The sequence below is a fragment of the Rosa chinensis genome, chromosome 4 (assembly GCF_002994745.2).
Source record: "Rosa chinensis cultivar Old Blush chromosome 4, RchiOBHm-V2, whole genome shotgun sequence".
Taxonomy (NCBI): Eukaryota; Viridiplantae; Streptophyta; class Magnoliopsida; order Rosales; family Rosaceae; genus Rosa; species Rosa chinensis.
In genome coordinates this window covers 1738704-1753443 of record NC_037091.1, presented here as the reverse complement: position 1 = coordinate 1753443, position 14740 = coordinate 1738704, and the positions used below count along the sequence as shown (strand labels likewise).

Here is a 14740-nt window from a genome sequence, read left to right as displayed (position 1 = left end):
TTTTAATTATTTCGGGTTCGACCCATTCAAGACAGAATGTGTCTCTTAATTACAATCCCTTGTTACAAGGGAACACCCTTTGATTCCATTTATAAAGAAACCAATGTGTGGTTGTTTGTTTTTGCGACTGCACCCGAATTTTGGAATGGGTTGCCTACGTACCCGGGAAGGGATCAAGCCACTCGTAGTTCAAGAGTTCCAATGAGTGAATGACCCATTGGAAGGCTTGGATTTTTGGAATAGGAATAGTGTTTAGGATGCGGTTGCATCTAGATTATTTGATTCCAGATTACCTACATACCCTTGCGGGATCAAACCACATGTAGTTCCAACATTTGGGATTTAAATGGGTAGATGACCCATTTATTTTTGGATTTGTGTTTGGGATATTTGTGAGGGTTTAGAGCCCTTGCATTTGCTTTTGGACAATTTGGGAATGATTTTATTTTTCTGGTGTTTGGGTGAATTTGACTGGTGGAGTCAGGGATTCGATTTGAATTTGTGGTTGCATCTAGTGGGTCGCTAGATTGCCTACATACCCTGTGAAGGGATCAAACCCTTGTAGTTCATACAAATTTGTGAATTTTGGGTATTTGCCTTTTCCTTGGTTTTGTACCAAAAGGATTTCCATTTTGGGTTTCGAAGCATTTTTTTTTTACGAAACCAATATTTTGGTATCTTTTATTTAGACACCCGTTGTGTTGAGCCAACTCCGAGTCACACTTCTCAACTTTCGTTTGGAACTCGTGGTCACCCATCGAGGTTTTCTTCCAGGTACTGAATTTAATATGGACACCCAAGAAGTATTTTGAACCCCAAATTTGATATGGGCACCCGCAATGACCCATCTGTTGGAATTCTGCACCTCTCCCTTCATTTCATTTCCTTTCCATTTTTCACTTGTTCACCAAAACCAGACAAACACGAAGCGATGTCATAATACTCCTGCCGATCGATAAAAGATTTGGAGATGGACTGTCGATCTCCCAATCTGATCTGGAAGTGGAATCGCATTTGTGTTCTTAGCAGGGGAGGATTCCATCATCTGAAAGTTGTGATTGGTCCTCTCACTTATCTTTTAGTCTTGCCAGTCAGTGAATTCAAACAGGTGGAGTGCATCACGGAGAATATATTTAGCTTCGTGCGGTTTGTAGGAGAAGAATTAACTTCCTTTTTGCTTGTTTGCAGGTGTCATCAGAACTCTAAATTCAAATATTGTATTTTCGACAATAGGTGTCATCGAAGACGAGCACACACACGTCTTGTGGTAAACCTCTTTGCCTTGAACATTTTTAAATTGGTTTACCCTTTTCTTGACTTGTATTTTTCCCTTTTGTTTAGAATTCCAGTATACTTTGATGACAAGATATGTTAATTAAACTTTCATGCTTGGTCTTGCAAAACCCACCGCTCCATGTAAAAAAGCTTCCTTTATCATGTTCTCCCTCTCTTGTTGTTTTTTGCTGGCAGCAACATACTCCAAAACAAGAGTCCAGAACATGACACTACCTTCATTATTTCCAATTGTGATCAACAAAGAAACACGTAGCTCTTGACGTAGTTTTTGTCTTCATCCAATCTTTTTTTTTACTTGATTAGGATACATTTATGTAAAACTCCAGCAATTGCCTTCATATTTTGTTTCTTTTGCCTTATATATGTACCAATGCCATTTTGAGGTAGTTTAAATGCAAACTCCTAATACGTGGCTTTACAAGGGATAATATTTTCATGCTTTGCTAATTATATGCAAAGGCCAAAATTTGTTCCCTTCAGCAACTTGGTCACCTAAAAGCCTCTGCATTATGAATGCAAAGCGTGTTGCAGCTTCATTTATCAATTTGGCCGGGTGATTTGTACATGTTTTGCAGCTTTTTTTTTTTACTCATTTGTTGTGATGGTGTTCAGCTACGTAAGGAGCCTCGGCAAAGCTCCAGTAGTGACCAATTGCCTTGCTTCTGGCATGGAGGGAGCAGCTTTTCTTATTTGCTTCAAGACCAATGGTCATGGTTTATGATCAAGGAATAGCACATCCAAAGAAGAAGAGAGGTGCGTGGCTCGTCAGTAGCAGTGGTAACCTGCAGCTTTGACTTTCTTTGTGAGTTTGAAAGTGCTACAGAGACGAGACGCTGCTGCCAGGATTTGAGAGAGCAAAGTTGTCGCTGGGGGAGGCCTGCCGCTGGGATTTGAGAGCGCAAGGCCTGCAGCGGAGGCGCTGCTCTGATATGTTCATCGGGACGCTGCTCGGCATGGTTCATCGGGACGCTGCCCGGCATGGATCATCGGAACGCTGCCTGGCATGAGTTCATCGGGATGCTGCCCGGCATGAGTTCATCGGGACGCTGCCCGGCATGGTCATCAGAGGCGCTGCTACGACATGTTTGTTGAGCATGGGGTCTTTAATACCTGCGAACAAAAAAAATGATAGAGGAGGACGATGAGAGACGGATTTGAACCTTGGATTGAATGAAACTTCTTCTCATATGGCTCCTGCTTTTTTTTTTCCGTCTGTGCTTCTCCGCGCTGCTGCCTCTTCACGTTGGTCTCCTCGTGACAAGAGCAAATCCGAGACATCCCAGGGGCATTATGGTAATAAAACCGGAGGGCAGAGGAGTGTGCGTAGTGTTGGGAAGAAAATCTAGTTAAAAAAGAGGAGAGAGAGAGAGAGAGAGAGGAAGAAACGCAAAGCACGGGGGCATTCGTGACATCCACTCCCTCCCTATCTCTGCCCATTTTTCTCTTTTTCAATTTTTCCCCGAATCCCAAATCCCTCTTCTTTTTCTATCTGGGTTTTCTTCTCCCAACAACTTGGGGGGTTTTTCTCAATCAAATATCACAATGGATTCTATCTCTTCCTGCTCTCCTGTTTTCCCCAAAGACCTGGCCAAGAAGAAGAGGGTAAGCCCTCTCAATTTTCTTTCCCTTATTTCTGTGGTTGCATGTGTGTGCATGTGTGAGAAAATGTTGCGGGAAATGGAAGCGAAGATTGAAGATTGAATTATGGATTGGCTAATTTGTGAAATTTTACGTTAAACGATTATATATTTTGGGAATTGAATTATGTTCTTACTTTGATTTGGTTATGTTTCTCAGACGAACCGGTTAGCGAAATTGAAGCAGAGCAAGCTTGATGTTCGCTGTGAGCAGTGGCTTTCACATGGTATGTTTTTGCATTCTCTCAAATTTTGTTTTGTTTTTTTTTTTTTTTTTGGAGGAAGAAGAATAATAATCCAATTGTATTTTTTGGGGTAAAGAGTTTTGTTTTGTGGCTTTCTAAGTAGAGGTGGCAAACGGGCCACAAAGCACGAGCACGGCACGGGCCCGGCACGCTTAAAAGCGGCCCGGCACGGCCCAAGCCCGTTAGTGGCCCGGCACGACCCGAGCACGTTAGAATAACGGGTCGGGCTGGGCCTAAGAATATTGGCCCATTGGCCCGGCCCGGCCCGAGCCCATAACGGGCCCGGCACGGCCCGAGCACGACATATTGTGGGCCGGCCCGTTACAAACACAAAATTTCATTTTAAAAAATATATATATTAAAAAACTATAATGATGAGATTTGAATATGAGACATTTTTATTTAAAATCTTATGACAATTCCACCAATACTTTCTTTTATATTGTCAAAATAATGAAACAAAATATTATATCCTTGTTTTGATATAAGTATTTTTTCTAATATTTATTAATAAAGACTAATCTCATAATAATACAACTATAGAATGAAGGAAAGAATAATAGATACTAAATCTTCATTATATGAATAAAGATTAATCTCACAATAATATACTAAAAACAATATATTTTGAGTTTTTTTCTTCTTCTTTCTTTCTTATAGTGAAATATAAAAAATTATTAGAAATCTAATCTTAAAAAACTAAGATTAAGAAAAACGTTGTAGAACTTAATTTATTTTAATTTTCTAAATAGTTAAATAAAATTAATTCTTATTTGTTCAAATTAAGATTCTAAAATTGTGCTTTATAGTGGGTAGGCACGAGCACGGCCCGTTATTGACCCGGCACGAGCACGGCCCGGTAAGATATGGGCTCGGGCCATGGGCTCTGGCCATGGGCCGGGCCGGGCTTAATGTTTAAGTAAATGGGCCGGCACGAGCCCGGCACGATAATAAATGGGCCGGCCCAAGCACGGCACGAAGCACGACTAGGCCCGCTTAAAATGGGCCGGGCCGGGCCGGGCCGGCCCGTTTGCCACCTCTATTTCTAAGTATAAGTTTTGAATCTTGTATGAGTTATGTTTGATTAGTTTCGGATGACCTTTCGTAATAAATCGACCTAGTTTGAGTAAAATTAAGGTAATTTGCTTGGTAGAGGTGACTCTCGGAAGTGGTCTTATGTTGTAGCCCGAGTTGAAGGGCGATTAGGTTGGTTAGGGATTGGGCCTGCTTGACTCATGGATGTCATCGCAGATGACGGACCCGTAACTAAGGTTGCTCTTTGGGAGAGGTGTGGGGATTTTATGTCCATCACCGGCTGTTCCCGCTTTATGTAACCGTATTTTATGGAATATAATGCTTCTTTCTTTCTCAAAATTTTTTTAAGTCAGAAAGGGATATGATTGTGTTTCTCTATCCTTATCAATTTATATTAGAAATTCATCATTCACTTATCATCCACTTAATTAGAGTAGGGGGATATATGATGGTTTGGTTTCCATTCAATACAAATTAGTGGCATCCAAATAGCTAGTTAGGACCTATAAATATTGGTATCATTTGCAGGCTTAGCAAAATCATCAAAGTATAATCAACTTGACAATAAAAAATGCACACAAGGTCGTCAAAAACAAATGGGCTTTGACGTACGTGTCATGTCAACATAAAAGATAAATATAATAAAATTTCACTATTATCTGCTGCTGGCCTACTGCTCGCAACCTCTAGCTCATAGTAAATCAGCCGCATTCATGGGCATCTCGTCAATCTGTATACTGTTCAATGTCTCTTAGGATCTTGATATCATCTTTCTTGACAAAGTTTATTGCCGCACCCTTTCGTCCAAACCGACCCGAACGACCAATCCTATGTATGTATAGCTCTCGATTATTTGGAAGATCATAGTTGATAACCAGCGAAACCTGCTGAACATTGATGCCCAGAGCCCAAACATCAGTTGTGATGAGGACTCGTGAAAGACCTTTCTGAAACTCTTTCATAATAGCATCAGCTCGCTCCTTCTTAGGCATGTCTCCATGCGTTGCAGACACAGAAAAGTTACTAGTCCGCATCTTTTCAGTAAGCCAGTCCACTTTTCGCCTTATGTTGCAGAAAATAACAGCTTGTGTGATCGTAAGGGTATCATAGAGATCGCACAGAGTATCAAACTTCTAATCTTCTTTTTCAACTGCAACGAAAAATTGCTTGATTCCCTGCGCCATGACCACACACATTTAGTACACAATATTGCATTCGAATAGTAATGCATCATCATCAAAAATATGAAACAACATTATTCCTCGTGTATATTAACTTACCTCCAAAGTCAGCTCGTCACATTTAACCAGGATCCTTATAGGATCGGTCATGAACTTGTTGGTCATCTCCAAATTTCATTAGGGGGCGTCGCGGAGATCAAGCAAACTTGTAGGGTATCTTGTAGATGTCTGTAGACTTCGTAAATTTTCTTCTTGAAGCCTATGCTCAACATCTCATCAGATTCATCAAGAATTAGTAGTTTGATGTGTCGAGTGAGTAGACTTCCCTCTGAATCATGTCATGGACTCTACCGGGAGTTCCAGACACCACCTGAACTCCGTTTTCTAGCTTTCTGATATCCTCACCCACGCTTTTGCCTCCAATGCAGGAATGCGCTTGAATACTCATGTAGTTTCCCATTGCCAGTATCACTTTCTCTATCTGTGCCGCCAATTCCCTCGTTGGAGACAATATCAACACCTGAACCCTAGAATACATTGTAACTAATTAAACACATAACAAACAAGCCTCAACACTACCCCTAAACTTAACAGTAGATAGTAAAGTAAAATCCAATGAAACAAACTAGCTACGAGAACTTTATCAGGCTTTGAAACATGTGATGCTCTAAAATTTCCAAACGGAAAGGTCTACATGCAATAATGTGTTATTAATCCGATTGTGGTAAACTAAGTTAGCTCCGTATAGAGGTAGACTAATTTACGGTGCAATTTAAAATTTTAAATAGTATTGTCTAGGACTGTCGTCTACCATTAACATGTCCTTGAATAAATCTTGAAAAATTATAAATAAGCCCTAACCCTATAGACTAGAACTAAAATCAATCAAACAAATTAGGGAACCTACTCTCTGGAGGAGGTGTCGACGGTTTGGCAAGAAGCTAGGGCAATCATGGAGGTCTTTCCAGTGCCAGATTGAGCCTGAGCTACGACGTCGCGGCCCTCGACTATGGGTCTGATGGCCCTTTGCTGGATGGCGGAGGGCTTCTCGAAGCTGTAGTTGTAGATGCCTCGGAGGAGCTCGTCCTTGAGGTTCATTTGATCGAAGCTGATGATCGGCTTTATATCATCTGACGGCACAAACTCTAGCTTCTCCTTCAGCACCTTGCCGCCGCCCTGAACCGGTCAGGTCATCGGAACCACGCTCGCTCTCGCGGTTCCTATTGCTGCCATGTTTGGTTTGTCGAGTTGCACCGAAAATATTTAGGTTAATTTGTTAGAGTTGTTTGAGAGAGTTACCTAGTAAGTCCCTTTTATAAGGTTTGGTGTACTTTGGCGTTCCTTACAGCCCAAGCAGCCTTTACAGGTTACCAAACCTGTATTCATCTAGGAAATATGTATTTTACCCTTTTTGATCTTGGAAATATATATTATCCTTTTTTTTTTTTAATTCAACTCAGAATGACACGAATAAATACCTTCTACTACCAACATAATAATGGGTAAGTAAGAAAAAAGTGGCACGCTAGCACCACTCTCTATTACATCCAGTGCTCACTTATTAAAAGCGAGCCTATGAACTATGAAACATACATAGTAAATAGGCACACAAAAAAACACAAAAGTGCATAATTTCCTACAAAAGTAGGGAATAGAGAAGCAAAGAAAAACTAAACTAATTAGAAGGGCAACATCCTAATGGTCTAAAAGAACATTCCAGCCCAAAGCCCAAATAGATGGCCTGGTCAACCTCAACTAAGAGCTACCTCCTTCAACTCCTTATATGGTCGTCGATACATGCCGTGACCACCCTCATCTCCACAGACCAGTGCCTCACATCGCAAAGAAACTGATGCCATCGAGTCTTCACCGACACCTAGAAACATATCTAAACCCACCACATCGTTAAAGCCATGACCGCATTCTCAACAGATCAGCCGCAAGATCGAGTCCAGCAACACCATCTTGTTCAATCTCCAAGTCAAGACTATCTCGAAATTCACAAAGCACTCTCTATATGCATCACCCGTCCAGCAGTGACACCACAAAGTCAGCGCGACTAAAATTGGCGCTGGCGTCTTGCTGCCACCAGACGAGCGTGGATAGTACTGAGAAGAACCTGTGCATGGGATTGGAAGAGAGAAAGCTAGGATTCTCTCCTTTTTCATACCATATGACTATGTTGCATGGGAAATATGTATTATCCTTCAAAAAGGGGTGTGACAATTATATGTTTTTTAAATCTTAGCTTGGCTCCTTATTTCAAAAAAAAAAAAAAGGGAAGTTCTTAGCTTGGCTCCTTATAGGCTGGAGCAGCCACTCTGGACTCTTGAGTACTATATTAGGTCTTGTCAGTGGTGATTGATCACTTGCTCAGTAACTGAGCCAAGAAAATATGATCTAGATATAATAGTGAATTAGTGACTAAACATAAGTGCGATTCCATTCAATTATTATCACATGTTTAACTTTGTTAATTTCTAGGTAAAATCCTAAACCCAGAAATAAGAAACTCGAACTCAAGCCATGAGTTATTATTTAGTATACTAATTGGTAACCTAATCTGAATTCTCAAGGCAATGTTTTCTTTTAATTCGTTGCATATAGTGGTTAGTTTTAATACATAACTATACATGTATACAACGCTACACATTTGGATACATGTTACTACTTGTCGGTACAACGCGTACAGAAAGCAACCGCGTTTTTAGCCTCAAGCTTTGGTGTTGCTTTGACCAATCTAGGAGGCATGGTACATAAGCCCATATTTTGGAGTTTCATGCTTGGTCTAGATCTGGAGTGCTCCGGAATCGAGCTAAGCCCTTACTTTGGAGGCAATATGCATACGAAACAAATCTTATAAAATTGTTTGATAATTTGAAATGGTAAAATACATATTTCCAAGATCAAAAAGGGTAAAATACATATTTCCTAGATGAATACAGGTTTGGTGACCTGTAAAGGCTGCTTGGGCGGTAAGGAACGCCAAAGTACACCAAACCTATAAAAGGGACTTACTAGGTAACTCTCTCAAACAACTCTAACAAATTAACCTAAATATTTTCGGTGCAACTCGACAAACCAAACATGGCAGCAATAGCAACCGCGAGAGTGAGCGTGGTTCCGATGACCCGACCGGTTCAGGGCGGCGGCAAGGTGCTGAAGGAGAAGCTGGAGTTTGTGCCATCAGATGATATAAAGCCGATCATGAGCTTCGATCAGATGAACCTCAAGGACGAGCTCCTCCGAGGCATCTACAACTACGGCTTCGAGAAGCCCTCCGCCATCCAGCAAACGGCCATCAGACCCATAATCGATGGTCGCGACGTCGTAGCTCAGGCTCAATCTGGCACTGGAAAGACCTCCATGATTGCCCTAGCTTCTTGCCAAACCGTCGACACCTCCTCCAGAGAGTAGGTTCCCTAATTTGTTTGATTGATTTTAGTTCTAGTCTATAGGGTTAGGGCTTATTTATAATTTTTCAAGTTTTATTCAAGTACATGTTAATGGTAGACGACAGTCCTAGACAATACTATTTAAAATTTTAATTGCACCGCAAATTAGTCTACCTCTATACAGAGCTAACTTAGTTTACCACAATCGGATTAATAACACATTATTGCATGTAGACCTTTCCGTTTGGAAATTTTAGAGCATCACATGTTTCAAAGCCTGATAAAGTTCTCGTAGCTAGTTTGTTTCATTGGATTTTACTTTACTATCTACGATTAAGTTTAGGGGTAGTGTTGAGGCTTGTTTGTTATGTCTTTAATTAGTTACAATGTATTCTAGGGTTCAGGTGTTGATATTGTCTCCAACGAGGGAATTGGCGGCACAGATAGAGAAAGTGATACTGGCAATGGGAAACTACATGAATATTCAAGCGCATTCCTGCATTGGAGGCAAAAGCGTGGGTGAGGATATCAGAAAGCTAGAAAACGGAGTTCAGGTGGTGTTTGGAACTCCCGGTAGAGTCCATGATATGATTCAGAGGGAAGTCTACTCACTCGACACATCAAACTACTAATTCTTGATGAATCTGATGAGATGTTGAGCATAAGCTTCAAGAAGAAAATTTACGAAGTCTACAGACATCTACAAGATACCCTACAAGTTTGCTTGATCTCCGCGACGCTCCCTAATGAAATTTTGGAGATGACCAACAAGTTCATGACCGATCCTATAAGGATCCTGGTTAAACGTGACGAGCTGACTTTGGAGGTAAGTTAATATACACGAGGAATAATGTTGTTTCATATTTTTGATGATGATGCATTACTATTCGAATGCAATATTGTGTACTAAATGTGTGTGGTCATGGCGCAGGGAATCAAGCAATTTTTCGTTGCAGTTGAAAAAGAAGATTAGAAGTTTGATACTCTGTGCGATCTCTATGATACCCTTACGATCACACAAGCTGTTATTTTCTGCAACACAAGGCGAAAAGTGGACTAGCTTACTGAAAAGATGCGGACTAGTAACTTTTCTGTGTCTGCAACGCATGGAGACATGCCTCAGAAGGAGCGAGCTGATGCTATTATGAAAGAGTTTCAGAAAGGTCTTTCACGAGTTCTCATCACAACTGATGTTTGGGCTCTAGGCATCGATGTTCAGCAGGTTTCGCTGGTTATCAACTATGATCTTCCAAATAATCGAAAGCTATACATACATAGGATTGGTCGTTAGGGTCGGTTTGGACGAAAGGGTGCAGCAATAAACTTTGTCAAGAAAGATGATATCAAGATCCTAAGAGACATTGAACAGTACACAGATTGACGAGATGCCCATGAAGGCGGCTGATTTACTATGAGCTAGAGGTTGCGAGCAGTAGGCCAGCAGCAGATAATAGTGAAATTTTATTATATTTATCTTTTATGTTGACATGACACGTACGTCAAAGCCCATTTGTTTTTGACGACCTTGTGTGCATTTTTTATTGTCAAGTTGATTATACTTTGATGATTTTGCTAAGCCTGCAAATGATACCAATATTTATAGGTCCTAACTAGCTATTTGGATGCCAATAATTTGTATTGAATGGAAACCAAACCATCATATATCCCCCTACTCTAATTAAGTGGATGATAAGTGAATGATGAATTTCTAATATAAATTGATAAGGATAGAGAAACACAATCATATCCCTTTCTGACTTAAAAAAATTTTGAGAAAGAAAGAAGCATTATATTCCATAAAATACGGTTACATAAAGCGGGAACAGCCGGTGATGGACATAAAATCCCCACACCTCTCCCAAAGAGCAACCTCAGTTACGGGTCCGTCATCTGTGATGACATCCATGAGCCAAGCAGGCCCAACCCCTAATCGCCCTTCAACTCGGGCTACAACGTAAGACCACTTCCGAGAGTCACGATTAGAACCTGCATCCAACATAACAAATAGCCACCTCCCCTTCATCAACACCGTGTCCCAAACCAACCAGTCCACGTGCAAGAACAAGTGGCAATCACGTTGACAGCAAGAGACCATTGAGAGAGACGAAGTGATGTTAACTCAGTGGTTAGAGCACCCACTACCTAATGACGAAGTCATGGGTTCAAGTCACCATGGGGGTAGGAGTGAAATCCTTTGATCCTCTTTTTTAAAAGAAAAAAAAAGAGACCATCGAGAGTAAAACATATAGTCCCCGGAAATAACGCCATATCAATGGCACATCATCCAGACTCACCCAAGAGACAAAGCACATCCTCACTGCTAACCTCAAGAAGAAAGCAACTCCCTCAAGCACCATGACCCAAAACCGCCAGACCATGTGCGGGAGCTTCTCCCCATTACTTTGACCACCAAGATGTAAATTGAGATCCTGAGAATAACACCACACACCAACCAAACAAAGACACCAGAACCCTAGCTCGTGAGAGTAGAGACTTATTTGACTAAGCCAAACACCTAACACAAAGCACAACACCACAAGAGCAACGGAAAGACAACAACGAAAAGCTAAACAATTTTACAATAAAGACCACCAACAAAGCCTTAAAGCAAAGGCCCGGTCCAACCCCCACTCCCGCAGGCCGCAGCCGACGAGCCCTTCCACCATCATGCCGCCACCGCTCATCAAAAAGCCATCGTGCCAAAGATTTCCGCCGCTGCATCGCCTTGACACGCCACATCCATCCCCTGCACCAAGCTGACGACCATAGAACGGTCCCAAATCGAAGCAGAGAGAAATCCCTTTCAGGATCTCCCCTTCCTCGATCCGATTTGAACCTCCATAGCCATAGCCCACGGAAGCAGGGACAAAAGCATCCCTGCACTATTGCTGTGAGCAGTTACCGGGAGCTCAGGTTTAGTATGTACTATAAGTAGCAACAAAATATTGGGGTAAAAAAGAAAAAGTCTGATCAATTTCATATAACTTAATTTTCTGATTAAACTTACAGTAAAACTTTGATAAACAAATGTTTGATAAATTAATGACCTCAATTAAATTATAAATTTCTCCTGTCCTTAACTTGCTTAATTATTCCCCTCGACAAATTAATGACCTTCTTGTAGCTGATTTTGAACTCCAACTCTAAGAGCGAAGGCAGCTCCTCGGAGAGTTTGTTCAGCTTTTGATCTCGTATCTTGTTTAATATACTGCTTAGTTTGGTGGATGGCATGAAGAAATATTAGTGTTTTTTTATCCTTACATAATTCCTTATTATCCTTAAGAAGATGGTAAAAACCGTGGAGAATCCGTTCAGCTTTGGCTATTTCCTGTCTTTAATAGCTGTGAAGGCATCTTTCAAACGGCCTGCTAGCACCGGCTGTACGCTGTGCAAATTTTCAGTTTGGTGTAACTGCCTCTGCAGAGTTCCTCTTCCTCGCGCATTTCTGTGTTGGTGTTCGAACTCCGCTCCAATTGCGTTAATGAGAGCTACAGCTTTGGATTTATTATCTTCTTCGACTGCTCAATTGCTTTCATCATTTCTTGAAGCTTGGCTTCTTTCACATCGTCAGGCAAATCGATAGCATCTAACCTGGCAGCAACTCCTGCAACCATGGCACTAGCTGTTTGAATTTTATCAGCTTCAAGAGCAATCTCGGCTCCCCTCAGAACATTTATCCATGCCCCTATCTCCTCCTCAGTTAGTGGCCTGCCACCACCGGAATTCTCGTCCCTAAATCAATTCATAAACATATTCATCAACTCAACAACACAGACGTACGCGTCAATGAATATAAGAACAAAAAAGTCGAAACATATACTAAAATGAAAATATGGATCTACTCGCATACTTGGTAGCCCAAGTGCGCGCGCTGACCGACATTGCCAGCTCTAGCACCAGAAACATCCCAGTTAGAGTTGAAAGATTGGCCATCTTTCTCTTTTGAATGCTTGCTTTGAGTTGATATGCTCAGTTCACCAGGTCTATATATGTATTTATAGCTCATTGGTTGAGTGGTTCTGTTGCAGAAAATTCGAGAGGCCTTGCATTGCTTCTCGATCTGTGAATCAAAGCATTGCATGTTTGCCGCTTCTCGCGTGCCTTTGAACGAGTTTCCCACCGGAATTTGCTCTATCGAAATGTAAAGAAAATCAACTATTACTCACTCACCAGACAAAAAAAGTATCCACGTAAAAGTTAGTAGCTACGTACAATTTCTTTCTTAACAAACTAAGTAAATTGCTACTATTTAACAATGTGTACAATAGGCTGTTTTGCATCCATTTAAATATTGCAAATTATCTTAATATACAATGGAAAAATACACACCTGATGGTTTTGAATAATTAATTAAATGGATGTGAGAAAATTTATCAAATAAAGCGGGGAATTACTACAGATAGAGTGGGGGGAGTCGTTTTGTTTTGTTTTGTTTTTTTTAAACAATAGTGGGCGAAGTTTTTTCATGGGTAAAATGCACAGTGGGAACTTTTATTTTTATTTATATATATATATATATTATTTTTTGAACACTCCCCACCCCACCCCCTGATGTCAGTGAGATTTGAATCCATGATATCCACGGTGTTAGTTAAGCTAGCTAACTAACAAGCTACCAGGGGCAGAACCAGGATTTGTAACTTGGGGGGGTCCAGAATAAGAAGGAAAAAAAAAAACGGACACTAAACAAAGTTAAGCACTCGATGTATATTGCCTAATCTCGTTAAGAAAATAAACCATATATATACATAATGTAGATATATACAAAAATTAATGTCCTCTTAAGGTTCATGCGACGTCCATTCTTTATACAATTTTTATTTGTTTCCTATATAGATTTAATCTCACTAATTGAATTCTTTTAAACTTTAGTAAATACTTAATGAAAAGTATTTTTTGGTAAGTACATAATTATGAGTTTTAATTAACATTTCTATCTCTTGTATTACAATTTACTTTTGAGTTTATTCTTCATCATACGTTTTAGTTTTATGTATTTAATATATAATTATGACTACATAAGAAGGCTGGAGAAGGGGGGGGTCCGAACCCCTGCAGACCGAACAGTGGTTCCGCCACTGCAAGCTACGGCTCACCGACCACATAGTGGGAAGTTAGTTGCAGAGGATTGTAATTTTTTTCTAAGGATCTCTGTCTTAGAAAAAATTAGGCCCTATCGGCTCATGGCATCTGTAACTTCAAATTCTATGAGTAGTTGAAAGTTTACGATGTCATCCCTGTTGTTTGATCTTTTGGATTAATAAAAAAAAGGATAAAAAGAGTACCTATGTTGTTTAGCGAACACATCAAACCTCATATCGGTGAAATTTGAAATAAACATGCATCTAGTACAATCATCCTTCACAAATGTGTTACTCTGGTAGGAGCAAGTAACTCTTAAAACCAAAGTACCAAACATAGAGTAAGTAAGAGGAAATAAAGCTAGGGACAAATGAAAGATGAAACAGAATGCAAATATCAAAAAAGGCCAAAAGTTGAATCACTAATGCAAAACTATGAAACAATACAACAGACCACAAATCCTATCAAATAACTGCCTTTTCAGTTAAACCAGGATATCCCCCACCCGTAGGCAAGGACTAATCTCTCGAGCCAGGTCGGACCCCATTTAGGGGGGAAGCTCTCCCAACGCTGGCTGCTCCATTCACAAGGCTCGAACTCGAGACCTTACTTAAGGGGAACAAGCTCCTTATCACTTGAACCACCAAGCGTTGGTATCAAATAACTGCTTTCATTCAACAATTAACCAATCTTTTGAAACATAAGCCACATTTGTCCTTAGGGTCTTAGCACTTGAGCGTTCCATCACCCATTCTGACTACTAGACCACTCTTTGTAAAACCAAATGAGTGGAAAATAAGGTCCTTCCTCCAGGGATCCTAGCAGACACATTGAACAACTAGTCCATGATTCCGCCACACCATACTTTT

The 14740-nt window shown here is 40.6% G+C and overlaps 1 protein-coding gene, 1 long non-coding RNA gene and 2 pseudogenes across 3 annotated transcripts; 2 read left to right on the top strand and 2 right to left on the bottom strand.

Moving 5' to 3' along the window:
* Positions 1-2740: 2740 nt before the first annotated feature.
* On the top strand, positions 2741-13183 carry LOC112196720. Of its 2 annotated transcripts, none has more exons than XR_002935348.2 (3): positions 2741-2898; positions 3094-3160; positions 12818-13183. It is a non-coding gene; the product is annotated as an uncharacterized LOC112196720 (long non-coding RNA). The 2 variants fall into 2 exon arrangements; XR_005810026.1 differs by lacking the exon at positions 12818-13183 and adding an exon at positions 4364-4808.
* On the bottom strand, positions 4905-6507 carry LOC112196718 (annotated as a pseudogene).
* On the top strand, positions 8587-10204 carry LOC112196716 (annotated as a pseudogene).
* On the bottom strand, positions 12086-12741 carry LOC121052727. The gene is made up of 2 exons (XM_040518379.1): positions 12640-12741; positions 12086-12521 (listed from the first exon to the last, which is right to left on the bottom strand). The coding sequence occupies exons 1-2, from the start codon at positions 12720-12722 to the stop codon at positions 12278-12280; spliced, it is 327 nt and encodes a 108-aa protein (XP_040374313.1). The 5' UTR covers positions 12723-12741; the 3' UTR covers positions 12086-12277.
* Positions 13184-14740: the final 1557 nt, after the last annotated feature.

Coding starts and splice junctions, on each gene's coding strand:
- LOC121052727 (XM_040518379.1), bottom strand. CDS start 12,722: ATGGCCAATCTTTCAACTCTAACTGGGATGTTTCTGGTGCTAGAGCTG. Junction 12,522..12,639: donor GCGCGCACTTGGGCTACCAA/GTATGCGAGTAG, acceptor GAATTGATTTAG/GGACGAGAATTCCGGTGGTG.